This window comes from Lissotriton vulgaris, chromosome 8 (assembly GCF_964263255.1).
Source record: "Lissotriton vulgaris chromosome 8, aLisVul1.2, whole genome shotgun sequence".
Lineage (NCBI taxonomy): Eukaryota > Metazoa > Chordata > Amphibia > Caudata > Salamandridae > Lissotriton > Lissotriton vulgaris.
Window position 1 is genome coordinate 156,666,510 of NC_141696.1, and position 19,660 is coordinate 156,686,169.

General features: G+C 40.8%; 1 protein-coding gene across 1 annotated transcript in view; it reads left to right on the forward strand.

Moving 5' to 3' along the window:
• Positions 1-19,660, forward strand: part of UVRAG (UV radiation resistance associated) — a 356,076-nt gene that overhangs the window by 83,181 nt on the left and 253,235 nt on the right. Inside the window, exon 3 of the mRNA XM_086933865.1 lies at positions 6,595-6,629. Coding sequence (XP_086789991.1) covers positions 6,595-6,629 — 35 coding nt within the window. The remainder of the gene's footprint in view (positions 1-6,594; positions 6,630-19,660) is intronic.

Here is a 19,660-nt window from a genome sequence, read left to right on the forward strand (position 1 = left end):
TTTCGTCACAATAAAATACACTGAACATAATCTTCACAAAAGTTATTTACAAACGTTTAAGGTATTGCCATTATAAATTACAATAACTTTTATTTAAGTATTAATTATTTACAAAAATAAAAGCCATTGTTATTTGTAATATCAATACATCTAAGTCACGTAAATACAACACACATTGCATTACAAATGCTATAGGTGTCACATTTGCGAAAGTTACAACTATTGACATTGTAACTGCCAAAGCTATTAATTTTGCTATTTTCAAAACCAACACATAAATAAAAAAGTGTCATTTACAATAACAATCGCTCAAACTTTCCTAATGCGAGACCTATTGCATTTCCAATGCTTGTTTAGGGTACCACTTGTTACTAAGGAGTCAGAGAATATAGGAGCTACTTGGAAAATATTTTAATAAACAGATGGAAGGTCAGCAAACTTCAAAACTTCTCATATGGGGAAAAGAGTGGTAGGCTGTTAGCTTGGAAGGCTGAAACAGACAGAGCCCGGAATCAAATTAATAGTTTGAGGGAGGGTGCCACGGGTCAGATTTTATGAACTGATTTTGAAATTGGGGCAGAAATACGGAGATATATGGCGAAATTTTATTATGAGGAGATTGACCCTGAGGTAGGAAAAATTGAGGAATGTTTGGAAAAGTGTAGAGCTCCCATCTCTCACAGAGGACCAGGCTTTTTCTTTAGCTGCGGTCATAACGGAGGAAGAAATTAGCGCACAGCTTAAAAAGATGGCAAAAGGAAAGGCAGCGGGCCCAGATGTCCTTCCAATAGAGCTATATTTAAAATTGGACAATTTAATATTAATACTTAAAGAACTTTTTGATAACATACTGAGGGATGGGCACGATCCTCCAGCATCATGGGTTGAGGCAACAATAGTCTTAGTTTTAAAGCCAAATAAGGACCCTCTCATCGCCGAATCGTATAGACCTATATCCCTTTTGAATACGGACTATAAGGTGTTTATTGGGAGATTGGCAACTAGGATTGTTAAAATCATTAAAAATATTATTCATCTTGATCAAAGGGGATTTATTCCCGGTAGACATCTCAATGACCTTACTGCTATTATGTTGGGAGTAATCGATTTGGCAGAATGCTATAATCTCCCGGTAACTAAGGTGGCAATTGATGCTGCCAAAGCATTCAATCAAGTACACTGGCCTTATTTATGGGCAACCTTGGAAAAGTTTGGTTTCCCTAAGAACTTCATTAAGTCTCTCTCAATAATTTATAGAGCGCCTACAGCCGCAGTGTTAGTTAATGGGCAACTAACAGATTCATTTAAGATTATGCAAGGGACCAGGCAGGGGTGTCCGATGTCCCCGCTGCTCTTTAATATTTATATTGAGCCATTTGCAGCATCTATCAGACAAGACCCTACTATACTCCTGTTTAAATACCACAACTTTAAGGCTAAATTAGCATTATATGCAGATGACTTAATTTTGTACACAAAAAATCCTGCACATTCTGTTCTCAAGCTCCTTGCTAGTGCTGAGACTTATGGATATGTCTCAGGTTATAGTGTGAATAGGAACAAAACAGAAGTAATGGAGTGGAATCAAGCATCTGTGACTGGGGGCCAAATCGCAGATGCGATATTTGGGTATACAAATTACTCAAAAACTAGCAGATGTGCCTATTATAAACTGGAAGAAGACTAGTAATGAGGTAGGGAAATCGTTGAATAAAGGGGCTAATCTTCAGCTGAATATATATGGGCGGGTCAACTTGATCAAAATAATCATTCTTCCAAAGGGAACTTTTATTGTTAATAACATACCCATTTCATTTAAAAATTACGAACTTGTCAAGATGCAGGGTTAGATTTCTAGCTTTATATGGACATCAAAGGGTGCCCGTATTTCTTGGAATAGGCTTAGAAGGAGGTTGGAGAAGGGCGGCTTGGCATTACCGGATTTATCTTCACGTTTTTCACTTCAAAAATTTCAGAATGCTGTTAAGGAAGCCTGATGATTTAGTATTGGGCTCTATTTATGGCGCAATGCTGACTGGACTTGGATTTGACCAAGGCCAATTTTTGTTTAAGTTTGGGGATCCTGAATTCTTTAAGAAGGTTTGACTTAAGATTTTATTGCAGGCAGTGAAATATTGTGTTTTTATAAGGAATAAGATGGGAGTAAAGTATTACTCTGATTACTCTCCGATTTAGGGTTCGCCAGGTACGCCAGAATGTTTGGATGATGTCCTCAGCCTACCATTGAAACGAGCAGGTTTTCTTTGTTGGGGAGATTTGAAATCAGGTGGGGGCTTGATGACATGGGAATCATTGGCACTTTGTACTCAAGGAGAACTAACCCGATTTAAATACTATCAACTTTCAGCCTGGTGGGCCAGACAGCAGTGGCTGGAACCTCAGGATGATGAGTGGTTAATTCAGGCTATGAAGATGGAAAAAATTAATAAGGAGGTTGCCTGGTGGTATCGTATACTTATTCAAGCAGAGGATAATCTTGCTAATGATATTCAACAGTTATGGCAAAATGACTTAGAAAATATTGATTTGTATGATGCTTGGCAAGCCTCATTTACATTGTTAGGGAAAATAGTTAAACCAGCATATTTTAAGCGTAATCATCTGTTTACCCTTTATCGCGTTTATTGGATGCCTGCGAAGTTAACAAAATTCTTTGGAGCTCAACATGTATGTGCAAGATGTAAGGATTCTCTAGCAAACAACTATCATATGTTTTTAACATGCCCAGCGTTAGTTAAATTGTGGGTTGTTATTGTTGAATTTCTGAAGGACGTGACAGGAGTTCAGCTAGAAATTACCCCGTTGCATATTTTTTATGGTTTATGTCAAGATAATGTATCGACATTTGATAAGAGGGTCACTAGATTAATTTTTTATATTATTTTATTGGGAAGACGAGAAATATGTAAAGCTTGGAAGTCTGCTGTCCCACCCTTTTTCTCAGAATGTAAACAAAATATTATACGAACCAGCCAATCAGATATTGCATGTGATCCCAGAAGTCAGGATAAGGTTTGGGCTTTGTTGATTGACTGGTGTCAGAGAGTGGGGTCCAATGATTAAGTCAATTGTAGTTTTTGGTCTTGTTCCCTCTCATTCGTGAGATATGATGGGTGGGAATGGAAGCAGCTATTTCTTGTCTGGAAAGACTCTATTTCCACCCAGCCCTCGGTTTTGGAAATTGACTATCGCCTACAAGTTAATTGACAGGATGAGGACCTAAAAAATAAAGAGAAATGTTAAAGAGCTCTTTGTTATTATTGGACCTTGATTCAATGTGTACGTTTAAAGCCTTTTTATTTGATTCTCTCAACTTTCTGTGGTAGAGGTTGAGGGCTGTCTTGAAAGCGGTCTTGTCGGTAGTGTCCTTGCTTGTGCGCCATCTGCTTTCCAGTTATTTACAGTGTTGTTTAGAGGTACTGAGGTCTTCAGTGTACCAGCTAGCCTGCGTGGTAGACCTTCTGTGGATGTTGTTGCCAGTAAGAGCGATGCTGTCGGCGCACTTGGTGATAACATTGGTGAAGTTTCTGATGTTCTGGTCTAAGTTGTTGGAGGAGATGAGGTGGGTAGTATTGAGGGCATTGATCCATGTGTCATTTTGAGACTTTGCTCCAGCTACATTGGGAGGAGTTGTGTAGACTGGGTGCGGAGGTCGTGAGCTAGTGATGTTGAAGTGGAGGATGGAGGTTGGTCCAGGTGGGTTCCGTGGTGTGGCTGTACCTGATACGTTCACTGGAGGTGAAGATGGGGTTTAGCGTGTGGCCTGCAGTGTGCGTAGGGTCGTTGGCAAGTTGAGTCCGATATTGTTCATGCAGTCAAGGAGGCTGGTAGTGTTGATGCCATTGTGGTCATCGAGATGGAAGATGAGGTCGTCGAGGAAAATGTGGTTGTTAGATGAAGTAGCAGAAGACTATAAGTGGTCCTGGAAGATGGTAGTCAAGGGTGCCCCTGAAGGTGTTTTTTGCTGTCTGTTGGAGTCCGAAGCTCAGGTGTTCCATGGCTGGGTTGATGTTTGCTTCTGTGGTTGTGCATTGGCTGGATTCCTTGTGAAGGCGATCCCACTACTAGGCTGGTTGATGCTGTCGCGGTGGGTGATCTTGTGTCCTTCGAGTTTTGTGTTGACGAGGTTTGGTGCAGAAATTGGGTTGAACGAGGTCCCAGTAAGGAAGAGTAAGTCTGGTGTGATGGTGAAGATGAGGTCCGAAATCTTGGTGGTGTGTTTGCATAGTGAGCGTGTGTTGAGAAGGGCGCATTTGAGTTGGTGTTTTTGTTCAGGTGGTGTCTGTGATGTGTTCAGGTTGGGGCTGGTGGTAGGCTGGTGTGTGTGCTGTAGCAGTGAGTGCAGGTGAAAAGTCCTACCGTGGAGCGTGGTAGGCAGTGTTTGGTGCAGTATCAAGGGTGTAAAGCTCGGTGATTGTGTATCTTTAGGGCGTGAGAGGGCCAAGAGATGTGGCGCTGGGTGTGGTCCAGGCGCAGTGTGGTTTGACGTTGCGTCCTACTTTAAGTAGGTCCTGGGGTGGACCGGGCTTCTGTTGGCATATGAGCTGTGACCCAGAAAACGCAGATGGGACAACCTGGGCAGCGGCGGTGTCACTGGATCAGGCAGGAACAAGCAGGAAATGGAGGGCACAGGCAAGTGACAGGCTAGGTGTTCAGGTGCCTACTGTAGATGTCTTGCTGCAGCCTGCATTGAGTAGGTCCTGCAGTGGGTGGGGCTTCTGTTGGCAGGAAGAACAGAGAACAGGGAAACCCAGGCAGCAGCAGTGTCACTGGTTCAGACTGGAACAAGCAGGAACTGGAGGCCACATACAACTGCCAGGCTAGGTGTTTAGGTGCATCCTCGTGAGGTCAATCTGCGGCCTTAATTAAGTAGGTCATGGGGTCACATTCAACCCACCTGAATGTTTCCCTTGGGTGGACCTGACGATCAGTATCCTCCGCTGTGGTAGGCGGGGCTCACTTTGGCTCCACTCACCGGCTATATAATTTCTATTCTAAAATGAAATATAGCAGCATTATTCTCCACCCTCTGGTTTCTATTTTATGTATATTAGGATTCATTATTTCCATATAGCTGTTTCCAACCTACCCTCGGTGGGAATCCTGCGTTTGTATTGGAGATTTTTGTAATAGTCTCCAACCTCTTGATCCTATTTAGCAGTCCTGCATAGTAAGGTAGGGATCATCAAAGTCATAAATGGGATTATCTAACGTTATACATTGGTACCCCATCCTCACTGTGCATGTGGTGCCCATAGGAACACTCACCGTTATATTATTAGGGATCTGCCAACTGTTGTGGAGACTCGCGCTGTTTCAACAATTATATTATTTTCAAGACATCTGGGAACAACACCCATTTGAAAATAAGGGTAGGTTGAAAACAGCTATATGGGAATAATGGATCCTAATATACATAAAATAGAAACCAGAGGGTGGAGAATAATGCTGCTATATTTCATTTTAGAATAGAAATTATATTACGGGTGTGTGGAGCCAAAGTGAGCCCCGCCTACCACAAGCGGAGGATACTGAATTGTCAGGTCCACCCAAGGGAAACATTCAGGTGGGTTGAATGTGATCAGGAGCCCGATTGTTATGTATGTGAGAGGGATGTATGTGAATGGGCAGACCCTGGTAGCCAATGACATGCATTATGTATGAAAATGTGTTTGTGTCTCTTTGATAAATGCTTTTAAATTAGTTTTAACTGGGGATATTCATCAGGATCTATCTGGGACTCTAATAATACATGAATTTGTGAAATAAATATCTGTGAAACCTGTTGGTCCAGGGGTTGTTGACATAGAAATACACAGATGGGGATAGGTCTTCCCCTTGGGATTATGAGAATTTAAGATGTACAGTATAGTTAAATGAAGCATTTCTATATGTCACTTTGTATTGGTTATATTTATATATACTCTTTTATTTATAGGGATTTTTTTCAAGGGAGACTGTATATCCTATTTTGTCTTGAAGAAGGTGGTTTCAATAAGACTCACACCACCGAAACGCGTCAACGCATTGGTTTACAGTATTGGGTTGTATCCACAGAATGTGTGGGTGTCTAACAGGATATAGAAGGCTGTAGCCTCTAACACACATGAATAGATTAATTCCATATGAAACAACTACTAGTGATGTGATTAATTGTTTGCACTATATTTTTGCTGTCTCTCCTAGCTTTCTCATGTTTTTTTTACATAGTTTTTTATGGATGTACTGTTTTTAATATTTCTCACGCACTTGTTGTGCTTTTATCAGAAGAATTGAATATAGAAATTTAATTTCAAATAAAATATCCTTTTTATGTATTTCTATGCCAATTTGATCATATATGTTCTGATTGACTAATCGGGTCTGTGGGGGCTTGAAGTGTATGTGGATGAGTATGAAAGCATGAGATCACTAAATAGGGATTTTTGTACAAATAACAATTCATCCAAGAGAGTGGTTTCTTTTACTTGCCTGTGGTACCCTCTCTCTTGTCTTTTGGGGTCACTTCCTTGCTTTTGGGGTTTCATAAATCAGTTAGTCTTTCACCCTTCATGTCCTTTTTTCTTTTTTCAGAATTTTACCAAAGTGAGGTGGTCAAAGACTCTTTGGTAAGTTTCAACGTTATTTTAAATTGAACATTAGCTCTGTAAGAGAGAGGATAAATATTTTATGATTTTCTTAATTTATTTCAGTAGTTTGATTGCCATCCTAATATTTCTGTCATAAAAAAAAGAATAACTGTGAACAAGAACAAAAACGCTATCCATCTCCTGGAATCTTCAAATATTGTCGGCTGTTACCTAATTGACAAAAATACTGTATATGTGATTTTTTTTTTCTTCTTCTTTACTTTATTTACATGCTATGTGATGTTTCTTCAGTAGCTCCCTTCTAGGAAGCATCTAATGGTGTGACAACATTTGTTATTACAGCAACAGAATGACTAAGCAGAGAAAGACAAGTTTTGGAGGATTGTATAGTCTGGGACTGTTTGCCCCTTGATGATTGTCAGTCAGGAACAGCTTCGCCCTATCTGTGAATAATTAGTTTGCGTTCTTTGTGGGGCACTAGAAGGCATGGAAGTGTAGGGTGAAACAATCAGGGAAAGAGAAATCAATCAAACAGATATATAGAGATGGGGGGGGAGGTGGGGGTTCGCTAGATAATGTATGTTGATCGTCTCAGCAACTGTCAGAAAAGTAAAGAAGCTGATACCTTACTGATTATTCCACCGCGGTTTGGCTTTCACTGTTGCAGCAGTCCGCTTTCATAAATCTGAGTCCTCGATATTCATTGATGGCTTCCTGTTCTTTATTCCAGTTCTCATTGTGACTAGGGCTCCCAGCAAAAATAGCCGGTGTGTCTTCATGCCTTCCACTTGCCATTTCCTAGTGCAGGAATGTTAATTAGACTATTTCCTCAAAGGCTATTCTACAGGGAGTTCATTATGAACCTTTGGCTAGATGTCCTTAATTTCTGGTTCTAAAAAGTTGTTGCAATTTGCCACTCTTTTGCGAGCCAACCTATGTACTAACAGGTCAGTTCACACAATGAAGAGTAGGAGTGTATCTCAGGGATGGTGGTTTGCAAGAGTCCGCAAACCACCAAGCCTGCGAGTGCTTTTAAATAAGGACACATTTTATTTTCGAAGCAGTTTGAGTTCATTAAAAGAAACAAGGCTTTTTCTTTTTAAGGAAAGATTTTCTTTTCTTTTCGAAGTTTTATTGAGAGTTGATAGTGGTCCATTGGATAGTTTTTTTTTTTTTTTAAAGTACTGTCCCATGCATTCAAACATAATGCTCATCAGCGAAGCAGTTTTTCATTTTTCAATAACAGGCCAACTGTAGTACATATAATCAGTAAAACAGTTGTGGAAAAGAGTGACCACCTGGGCTCAATTACGGGGATTCACCCTTAATACCGCTCAAAAATGATATGCCCAACCCCTTCAAATAATTGAAAGAGATATAAGGGGACAACAGCCCTGAATTTGACAAGGCGTTGGGTTCAGAGGGACATAAGATGTTAGTACAACTAAATCAGTGCGACTTTAAAGTCCATATTCAATGCAAATGGGAAGAAGCGAAGTAAAGAAATGGGTAGAGCTTCAACCATAACAAAGCAAAAAGCTAAAGTTCCTGGAGTATTCTGTTATGGAGCCTTGAAAAGGAGCCTAAGATCTGCTCTAGGATTTGTTGCTGGTCTAACCATCTTTAACCCACTTTTTTGTGCCATGGTTGCTAAATTGTTCATCCAGTTCCTGTTTGTGGTGGAACGGGGAGAGAAGTTGCAATTTCCATAGCAGTTCATTGAGATTTGAATCTATGCTGTCAGCACCCAAATCATTTCTGCTTGTTACACAAGTTAAGAATGGACAACCAGAGACTGTTTAGTGAAACATTGTCCACATTGATTTTTTTGAGTCACATGCATTTTAAAATTATCCCTGTGTCCAAGCGGAAGACTTTCATTTACATAACCTAATCATGTTAGCAGCTCATCCACCATTCAGCTTTTCCACTCGAAGCCTTGAATGCTGGCAACTGTTACATTATCTTTCACTACCTGGTTGGTACGTCAGACCTTCATAAATCTCGTGCTTCTGTCTTTTAAAAGTTACCTAACAGAAGGGAAATCCATTCATCAATGGAGACCATGGGCAAAAAGTAGAAAAGGGAACAATCGCAAAAAATGAAGAGATTCTGTGAAGTAAAATGACAATTTTAATCGAACAGGCAAAGCAACTTAAATGGCACAGCGTGTGCCAGTGTTTAACAACGTGCTTGGTGCTCTTTCTTAAGTGATACACACGTGAGAGACTTGATCATCTTGTGCATCACAGTAACAAGAACAGCACTGCCCATCACATCAGATCATGAATTGAAAAGTTGGTCTGCAGCTTGGTTAGTCAACAACGTTTGATCCCAATTTTATTTCGGGAATCATCATCAGGACTCTAAATTACTCTTGAGCCCGAGAGAGAACCTTAGAAGGCACTGAAAAGGAAAGTAACTTCCCAACAGATATCCGTGGAAACATTTACCCGTCTGTATATAGGTTGTTGACTAACCAATTCATGATGTGCCAATTTGTTTGATTTGACTATTGTTCCATGCCTGTCTGTATTTTGAAAAGCATTTTCAGCATAGAATTCAAAAGTTAGCTACCAGAAATTTCACTGCACTAGCTACCAGATATTTCACTGCACCTTTCTTTATTGGAGAAGAAAGCAAACTGTTGCTGGGGAGAGGATGTGGGCTAACAGCTGGGGTGGTTGATCTCTTATGTGGGTAACCTGGTTCGAGTCTCGGCAATGACGCTCAACATCCTGTGACTCTGGGCAAATCACTTAATCTCCCAGTGCTTACAAAAAATGAATGTGTCCATGAGTAACGCAACTAGTGCTCATGTAAAGCGCTCTGATACCAGATACCTTCGCGTCAAGGTTGCGCTATATAAAACTACGAAGAAAAAAAATCCTTTTTTGTATAAAAAACTATGATTGACACCTTGGTGCCTTTAAAATATTGTATTGCAGCATTTATGTAGCACTTACTCCCCCTATGTAGGGTGCTGAAGTGTTTGCCTAAATAAGTAGCATGCCACAACATGTGATTGGAAAGATGTTTTTTTTTTAATCCTATGTGAGAAGTGTTTCCGCTGTTGTGCGTGATGACCGCTGAGGTGTGGTTATTGTGTTATGGGACACAGCATGTTGGATGAAGTGTAAGAGACAGACCCATCGTTTTCAGTATGCTGTCAGCTTCGAACAGCTCTACAGATTCCTTTATGGTATGTCATACAATATAGTCTTATCAGCTGGTTACTGCACTGGGTTGTCCAGTCTGAGATTTTGTGTATAGTTGTGGTCTTGAGCTGCATGCTTCTAGGTAAAGAGAAGTGGAGAGATGGGTCAGCATGGACATTTTTATGATCATCCCATTGATTATATAGATATTTGGGTTCTGCAGTGAATGGACTTTATTAAGGTCCTCCAAAGCTTTTCAGTAATGTGTGACAGAACTCTACAGTTATTCCATGCCTGTTCATTTGGTGATGTAAAGTGTTTGGGCTGTACAGTGCTGGTAATGGACAACCCTCATAGTAAATAGGCTTTATGTGAATTCAATAGGTATCTTGCTACTTAGATCAGTGAAAGTATCTTTTTCTCTGTACCATATGCCCATTATTTGAGAAAAAAACGTTTCTAGGTTTGAGATATCCATCGGCAATTTATATATTGTGCTGTGAGCATTATGTACCGAACTGGAGTATTTTCTCTTCTTTCTCCTCAATAATAACAAAAAAGACTGACTTAAAAAGATCACTCATTTTGCTCAGGAAGTTTTCCCTCGGCTCTGAAGACTCTCATGAACCTTTATCTAAACATGTACTTCCTTTTACTCCTGAACCAAAAAAGGTTGAGCTTGAAAAGATGTCCCCTGGCCTCAGGGATTCTGTTCAACATTTTTCCAAACAACTAAAAAGTTGCACTCTCTTGGTTCAGCTTGCTTTCAAAATGTTCAATATATGGGTAGGACAATTAAGATCCTCTCGGGCCCCTGATGAAGCCACCGTTTCCCTGCTGGTTAACGTTTTCCCAGGAGCTGAATGGCAGCCGCTGTTATTTACGAACTTTGACAATGGAAAATGCACCCTGGGAAACAAAAAACGTCAAACTTTAGTGGTTAACCCACCTCTAGCCCACATTCCATCTTGGGGTTGTGCCGTGTGCCTCCCAAGTGTGCATTTTCCCATGTAATTGTTGTGCAAAAGTGATACTCACACAAGGAGGTCGTTTGTTTAGGCAGTGCAGAACCCGAATGTGAAGCTTCTGTGGGAGAGTGGGCCTGCACAGGGTGTAAGTTAGCAAAGCTTCACCTTGCCCTGCAGCTGGCGGGCCTCACCCTCCAAACATTGTTGGCTCTTGGAGCCTTCTGCAAGCTACTTATTGTCACCTGCCCTGTCAACCGTGAGGGAGTGCCCTTTGCTGAGAACAACCTGCTGGAGCTTGACTCTATTATCTTGATACTTCCCATGTCAGGCGGTCATGTCTTGGAGAGAAGAAAATATTTTTTTTCTTTTCTTTACATTAAGAGGTGAGTGTAAAAGAGTACCTAGAAAGACTCATCCATTTATCCCTCCAGTGATGCGTGGTTAGAGAACCATGCTTCGGGTGATTAATACTGTACACTCTCACCTTTTGTTCGAAGACAAACATAATTGCGACAGTGGTGAGGGATGTAAAAAAAGAAACTAGACGGCTTATCCAATAGAATATTAAATGTTGAGCTGAAACTGAAGGGGTAGGAAAAAAGTCTTCAAGCATTGGATGGGCGATTAAAAGGGTCGTAGAGGATAGAAGATTTTAGAGTCTTCACTCTCTAAAATGGACGATGTCGCATAAGTGTGAAGAAATTGTGTTTTTTTTTTTTAAATCCAAAGTTCAATGTTTGCTGCGGATTGTGGGTAAGAAAAAGATGTGGGGTCCACATAAGCCACACAAGCCTGAATTCTTCTGGATCTCTAGGATTCAGAAATGTTTGAGGTTGGTAATTTTTAACTCTGGGCTGGGCGACCACTAGCCTAATTATGGGAGCAATTCACCATCCCAAAAGTTGACTGTTTGAAACATCCTACATCTTTCATCCTTCATATGGTTGCATATTTTTAGCCTTTCCAGGTTTGGGTGATAGTCAAAATGAGTGGTGTGAGGCAAATAAATTGCTGCGAAGCACCCACCCCAGTGTGGTAGTTGGACCGGCATACATGCCACCTTACTTCTAGTAATATTTCAGAGTGCTTGCAGAATTGCTGACTTTACAACAAGAACTTGTGATTAACCTGATCGCGAAGGCCTTCAAATTCTCCCTGAAATCTGGGGATGTGGCACGGACAGCAGTATCCGTGGTTGACTCAATGGACTGGAGAGATCAGAATTTACTTGAAGTTATCAAGAGAACAGTAATGATGGAAAATAGGTGGTTGTCTGTCTTCTCTACTTGACTTTAATCACTGTCACTGGAAAAGAAGGCCCTGATGGCCAGTCAGCTGGAATTAGAAGCAAGAAGTTTTGTGGCATCTGTGAGGTGCACAAAGTGAGAAAAATCTACAGCCAGAGATTTTTGTTCTCCAAAAACCAGATCAGTAATTAAGATTGACCATAAGTGGTTTCCTCATCTTTTACGGGGGAAGGGTGGTGGGGTTTGAGGGTAAGAGGGTAGGGTGACACTGGTATGGGGTCTGTACAAGAACAGTGCAAGCCTTGCATCAAATTCCAGTGGGTGGAAGGACCGCTAGCATGTGAGCACTATAAGTCCCAGTGAATTCTGGTATATGCAGTCTACAGACGTATTTTTACTCACAGTTAAGTTTTGGCAATCAAATATGACTGTTGGCAGTGCTCAACACCTCATTACGAATTTCAGGCTAGTTGTCATTCGTCAGGGGAGCAGTAACATTTGTGTTTGATCAGGATGTTACTGTGAAGCTTCCCTGTAAACTAACCCTCTAAGCTTCGTTTCAGCTCAATACCTAGTCAGTCAATCACTCGGGTGTATGAAAGCCATTTCACCGAGATGCTTTCAAGTTTCTCTGGTAAAGTACCCCACCAAGTCCAGGTGCATGAAAGCCAGACAATCAGCAGAAACTCCTGCTCAACAGATAATTGATTACTCGTCCGTCAGGAATTTGTATAAGCCTGTTGCAATAAGGCATAGTCTATTAACCTCTCAAGCAATGTAATGCGCAACGGTCATGCTCCTTGCATCTCCAAAAGAGTATGTTGGCTTACAAGCACCTGGAACATTTTAACTTATTGGTTACTTAAGCTTTGACCAATACCACGCTCTTCAATAGAGGTCCCTCTTGCCGCTTAAGAGCAATTACTGACACAGGCCTGGTTCTAATAAGTGTTCAACAAGAGCTTTAGCATCAAATATTCTTGACATGCAGACTCATTTAATTGCTTCTGTTTGTAATGGCATTGTCTCTTAGTCGTGACAAAAGCTGGTGAGAGATGACATTCCTGCGCAAAGTCGACATTTGATTTCCTTTAATATTATGATTAATTGTATGCATGTTTGAAAGCAATTTTAGAAGATGTACTTTGTGTCTTGAGTGCTACGATACTAGTTTGTCTCCCGCCTCTAAATGTCTTTCCCCTTTATCTCTAAGCACAAAGGGATCCAGCACTCTGTCCACACTGGTGATGTCAACTGTTGATATCTCCCTGTTGTTCTTCACTTACTGTTATTTCTGGCAGGTCTGCATGTACACACATCTTTGGAAAATGTATCGAATATCTCTTCTTTTTAAAGTGACATTTTAAAAACCTGTTTTCCTTTCTGAAGGCATCTTTCTCCAAGAACACAATGTTTATGCATGATTTCAAATGTATTTTATTTATCAAGAATTGTGAAACTCCGCTATGTTGGACTCTATATAGTTACTAGTTCAGCAGCTGTTAATATGAATCATTGACTTAAGCACAGTAAAGTGAGTTCTTTGCTTTATTCTGAACTATTTGCATGGGTGGGGTAGATTCAGAGCACAGGCATTGACAGATCGCACCATTGCGATGTATTACATATGAAAACTAGGAGAGACAAGGTCAGTATCTCTTTTGACAAAAGCACACACACTCAGGATGTGGTGTCTCAATCCTGATGTCATGTGTTCCGTGCATGGCCCATTGTAGCTCCCCCTATGTTAGCCTAACTTTCCACGACACAGGCCGCATTAGCTTTGCACACATTACTATATAAACACGTTTGCCTTTATGCCTCTTTTTATTTTCACACGGAACCTGCTGTTGTTTTCTCATTCTGTTCTTTTCTGGGAATTAGTCTGAACACCATAGACAAGGTCAAACAACAATGCCCCTTGTTATTATGTTCTGGTTAGGTGCTAGCACTTTGACACAACTCAGAAATGCAGCTGTTGTTTATGAACATGCAAACCTGGTCATATATGTATGCACAGAAATGTAACTGACAGAGAGAAAGAGTTTTCTGCGAGAGATCAAAGTTGTATCTGAGATGTAGAACGTCCATCTGTGTATGCTAAGGTATGGGGTCCGCTACTAATCCCAGAGATCTTTGCTGTATAATCATTTTGCTTTTGTAGAAGGGGAGGGGGTTAGGCTAATCTGTCTATTAATATGATAGGGCTTTTCATAATATACGGTTTACTGACTATGCTGATGGTATTTTTGATAGGCAATTGTTTTCTGATTGTGGCACGCATACTGCATTTTAGAACACAATAGCTTAAATATTTCAAACTTCCTTCGTGTCTCTTTCATATCTTATTGTGGAAGAGTGTGCGAGCGAAAGGGTGTTTCCTGTTAACCCGATCGCTGAGAGGGTCGAGAGCGTTGTGTTCTGGGGTGTCAATTCACTTGTTTCTATGGTATGGTTAGGAGAAAAAGTGAGACACTATGGATAGGTGGACTCCGGCTCATGGTACTAAGGTGGTATGGTGGCTCAGTCCCTATCTTCTGATGCTCTATGGACCCAAGCATAGTTCTGTTCCTGAGCAGAGTCCCTGCAACACTGACATTTGCTGATAGTTGATGATATTCAAGGTGTGCCCAACACCATCAAAGCAGGGAGTTGATTGCCTTCCAGAAGTGAGAGGAGAACCAGCACCTTGTGAACAATGTCTTCTATCTTTTTTTTTTTGACATAGTCCAATTTAGAATAGCTGCTCTTTATATTCAGTTTCTGGTGCTGGACATAGAAGCATTTTTTGCTGAGTTAGTTGAAGAAATGTGTATACAATTAAAGTAAAATGTTGCCAATACTAAGTGATCAACATATTCAGAATTTCCATGATCATATATTTTTCTCCATAATTGTGATGTATACAAAGCAAGACCACAGCTGTGGTACCCTGGTGCTCACAGCCAATTGGAAAAGAGGAAATGGATCTCCCCACTTGATTCCATTTTCTCAAAGTACAAAACTACATTAAGATGCTAAGATTGTCCAAGGGAATGTGACTTTCATTCACCTTAGCTTTGGGGCCAAAAACGGAAAGTGCTTGTGGCACAAATAGATGCATTTAGTGATCAATAGAGGATCCAGTCATAGTGCATGCTGGCGAACAGCATCTGAAGAGATGACAAGCAGGCAGTTCATGTACCATCCGTTTTGTTTACTCTTGGCTACTACTATAAACGGACTACCTCCTCTCCCAAACAGCTCACATTCAGGCAGCAGACACCTAGCTTTCTTTATTTTTTTAAATGCTATCACCCTTTACCCCTTTGTCTTTAGACGCTCCCTGGGGTCATTCAGAGCTGGTAGGCCTTCCCTCATATCTGCTCCTTCTCCCTATGCATCACAAGTTGGCAGTCCATCCCTGCCAGCCAGGGCAATTAACATTTGATTACCCGTTGTCCACACTCTGTTTTCCAAACCTGGAATTAATCATTCTCGGGTGCAGATTGGTCTAGCATTTCAGACTCCCCCGCATGGAAAAGCCTGTACTCTGCTGTCACCTCACCGCCACCCAAGTCTTTATATTTCTTATCTTAAGCACCATAACCTTACCAAAGCCGGTCTCATGTTCTACCAATTATGCTTTCAACTGGCTTGTACCTTACAATCTCCAATGAATGTCCCTTCTCAAACCATTGTTTTTGTTGCCCACTATGCTCTTACCACTGAGCACCTAAACCCCAATTAACACTATTCCCCACCTCAACTCCTAGCACCTCCCTGCAGTCCCAGCTTGTCTCCGGCAGCACAAGTTAATCTTTGTAAACTATACTCTGGCTCACATGGGTCCTATCTATGCTCCCTACATCCCCTGCCTCCTCCATTCCCAACATCTCTCCCGCTCCTGTACTGTGGCACGTGTACATAATACTGGGCACAAGTGCCTCGGTTCTTTAAACATTGTTTCAGCTGTTAAATGCTCTCTGTCATAGGCCTTCTGTGGAACCCCTCAGCTCAGGTCTGATCTCCCTGCCCACCTTCTCACAACTTGTACCTCATGAATTTGCTCTCCCCTTTTAGGGGCATTAATCCATGCCCTTTTCCTGTCTCATTTATACTGTTGTGCACCTTTGCTCCTTGGTCTCCACTTGATTCCACCTTTCCCTCATAGCAATCCATATTCTCTGCGGTACTGCTGTGCACCCTTGCACATCACAGTAATTAATGACTCGATTACTAATAATAATTTGTTTGTATAGCACTTTAACAGCACATCTCCCATTTTAAGTTCTATGAATACATCCTACACTTCAGTACCCCATATGTCTCAGTGTCCCACTCAATCAATCAATCAAGGCATTTGTATAGCGCGCTACTCACCCGGAGGGTCTCAAGGCACTCTGTTCATTTCCACCTCAATATTCATCACCAGTCTCTCATTCCCTGCAGATTTCATCTGTTGCCTGTTCTCTTGTTGGGCCCCCAGCTCTCCCAACTGACGCTAGAGGCGTCCAGTCCTCGTAAGCTAAGTCCTTCTCTTGTTTCACCTGTTCTGCCCTGCCCTCATGTACCTTGGCCTCCACCCTGGTATGTTTTTACAAGTTTCTTTGGCCCTTAGGCAAGAACAGGTTTGCACCAAAATGCCATATTAAGTAGAACGAATGGATAGGCTGCCAATGACACAATTCTCACAACTTATCCACAGATAATGCATATTGGTCAACAAGTAAATCAGGAATACATCTAGATTTCCAGTCGTTGCTTGTATTTTCCCCCCTGTTTTTTCTGTGGTTAAATTGAAAGCACAGCAGACCAACAAGAAAATCAGCTGTGTACTATATGAAAATCTTTGATGGATTCACGTATTCCATAGTTCTAGCTAAGCAACAAAATACCTGCTCAATGCTCCTGTTTTTGCAGTCTGCGACCTGCCCTTGGTCAGCTGTTTTTCGTCACTGTTATGTGGCTGTTCCAGAGAAAACAAGATTGTAGTCAAGAAAGATTGACCTTGGCAGACTAATGTAGATGTTGTGCTGGAATGGATGAAGCTTCTATTTGAGAGGTTTTTGATCACGCCTACGTACTATCTTTCAATCTTATTTTGTGAACATTTAAAGTAAGGTGAGAAAAGAAGCATATAAACTCCTACTGCAAATCCTTTCCAAAACCACTGTGCTTCATGACTATTAAAGATGATAAAGCATTATATTGTAAATGCATATAAATGGGATTGCACACAGCACTTGAACATTATGAAATAGTCTTTGGCAATGATGTAATATTGGTAAAGTCTTAGACGACAATAAGCCTAACAAGCAAAGCAAATACACGTTATAGGGGTCTCATGGGCAGAAATAGGGCCTCCTTAACAGCCTGATCCTGCCTTTCCGCAAGAGCAATATTTTCTCCATGGTACTATTATATACTCTTGCCCTCCTCAGTAATTCGCAGCAAGATTAATAATAGTAAGGTTAATTGTTTTTTATAGAGCTTCATGCCACACTTCTACATATAGTAAGCCTTAAGTAACAATGTTCCTTTTACCTTTTTGTATCGAACTACATTCACTGAGCTCAAAAAGTTGAAGGATGAGTCTGCCTTTGCTGGTATTCCAACTCAGACCAATCACTAGAGGAGGCAGCAGCACACCTTGATTGAGAGACTCATCGAGCTGGCTTCCTAGATCTACCTCTTTCATTCGCAACTCTGCAACTGTTGACCAAGAAGAGCGTCTCTGAAATCTACTTCATGCCCTGTCACCTTCTCTTACTCTGTTCGGAAATTATCTGACTTCCTGCAAAATTTCCCTGCTTTTCATTCTGTGATCTATCTGTCCTTTTTTTTTTTTTTTTTTCTTTATTTTTTTTTGCTTATCAATATTTGGGCCATATACCACACAGAGTACCAGCTTAGCCTTCACTCCTTGCATCTGTGCTATTACCCATCTACCTCTAATATCAGATGCAGTTTTAATTATCTCTAATGGGAGTGTTTTTTGTTTTAAAATAGCGACCCCCCTTATGGTCTCATTTAAAGAAGTACAAACAACCAATTCATAGCCTAATTGGGTTAACACCTTTCTGTCTTGATATTTTATATGAGTTTCTGTCAGCAGTACTATATTGGGGTTATACAATTTAATCTCTTCCTGTACTAATTTTCTTTTACTCTTACTGTTTAAGCCATCTACATTCCAACATAGAATTCTTAGCTTAAGCATTTATTTGATATTGATCGTAAATATGTTATTCTCCTTTTCCTCGATATGTTTTACCTTCGTTACCATTTCGTTTCTACGTTTCCTAAGCAAAAATAAATCGTCAAATCTTGCAATCATATTTTTTACTTTTATCACCACCCCCCACCCACGACACCCGTTGCCACCCCAGCCCTTGTGGCAACCCCACCCCCTCCCTTGCTGCAACCCGTTTCTTGGGGGGGAGCTCCCCTCTAGCGTTGCTGCCGCTAGCGTGGCAGCGCAGTGAAGAAACATGTATGAGTGGCTGCTCTAACCATATTTAATTCATGCCTAATTGTATCTTATTGTGTCTATATTCAATTCGATTCAATTCAAACCCAAAAAATCCACTTAAATCAAGAAGAAAAAGAGAAAAAGAAAAAGAAAGAAAAGAAAGAAAAAGAGAAAGAGAGGGAGAAAAAGTATAAACGTATATAAACATATCAATATATATAAGCCTGTCTCTCTAGAATTTTACAAAAGAGTGCAGCACTAATTTTCTTTTTCTATTTGCTTTCTTCTTTCATTGTCCCGGGAAAATTTTTCCAGACATTGTTCCGCAGATAGAGGATCAGTAAAGAAGACCACTTGCCCATCCCGAATAACCTTAAGGCGAGCAGGCTCTTGAAGATAGGCCAAACATCCTAAATTTTTAAAGGCATCGATCAGCTTCCGAAGTTCCCACCGTTTATCCATGGTGGCCTTAGTTAAGTCTGACTTCACAAAAAAAGTGAAGTTATCAACCGTAACCGGGTTATTAGGTTTTGCTTTTAATGCTACTGCTTGTCTCAAAAGAAAGTTGCCAAAATAAATCAAAAAGGGTCTCGGAAATTTGCTGTTAGTGTTTCTTTGGACTAGCAGAAGTCTATGTACTCTCTGGAGTTGGGAGTCCCAGTCCCAATCCGTGAGGTCCAGGAAGGCCCTTTGAAAAAGTTTAACCATAAAGGCTCTCGGATCTGACCCCTCAATTCCTTCAGGTATTCCGAAAAGTCTAAGGTTCTGTCTCCGGGCCCTATTTTCCAAGTCTTCCACTTTAGCTTCCAGAAGGGACACTCTTGAGGTATTTTGTCTGACAATTGATGTAGTTTGGTTCATATCTTCCTCCACCTCTACTATTCGTGATTTGATGTCTTCTATTTCTTTTGTTACTCCTCCTAGATTCTGACATATCTCCATCATAGTTCCTTGTATTTTAGTATTGTCTTCTCTTAGTTGAGAGTATTGTTGTTGTATCTCTACTCTCTGTTCTATCAGAATCTGCATAATTGCCTCCATTGAGATAGCTTTCGGAGGTATAGGATCTGTGATGTCAGAAGCGCACTGTAGCTCGGATTTACTAGTTTGTGTAGTAGATGTATCAGGTACTGTTTCTCCAAAATTTATCTCATCGGACACATCAACCAAAGAATCGTGTTCCGCATTTTCTCTTGGTTTAGCACTAAAGTTATGTTCTAAC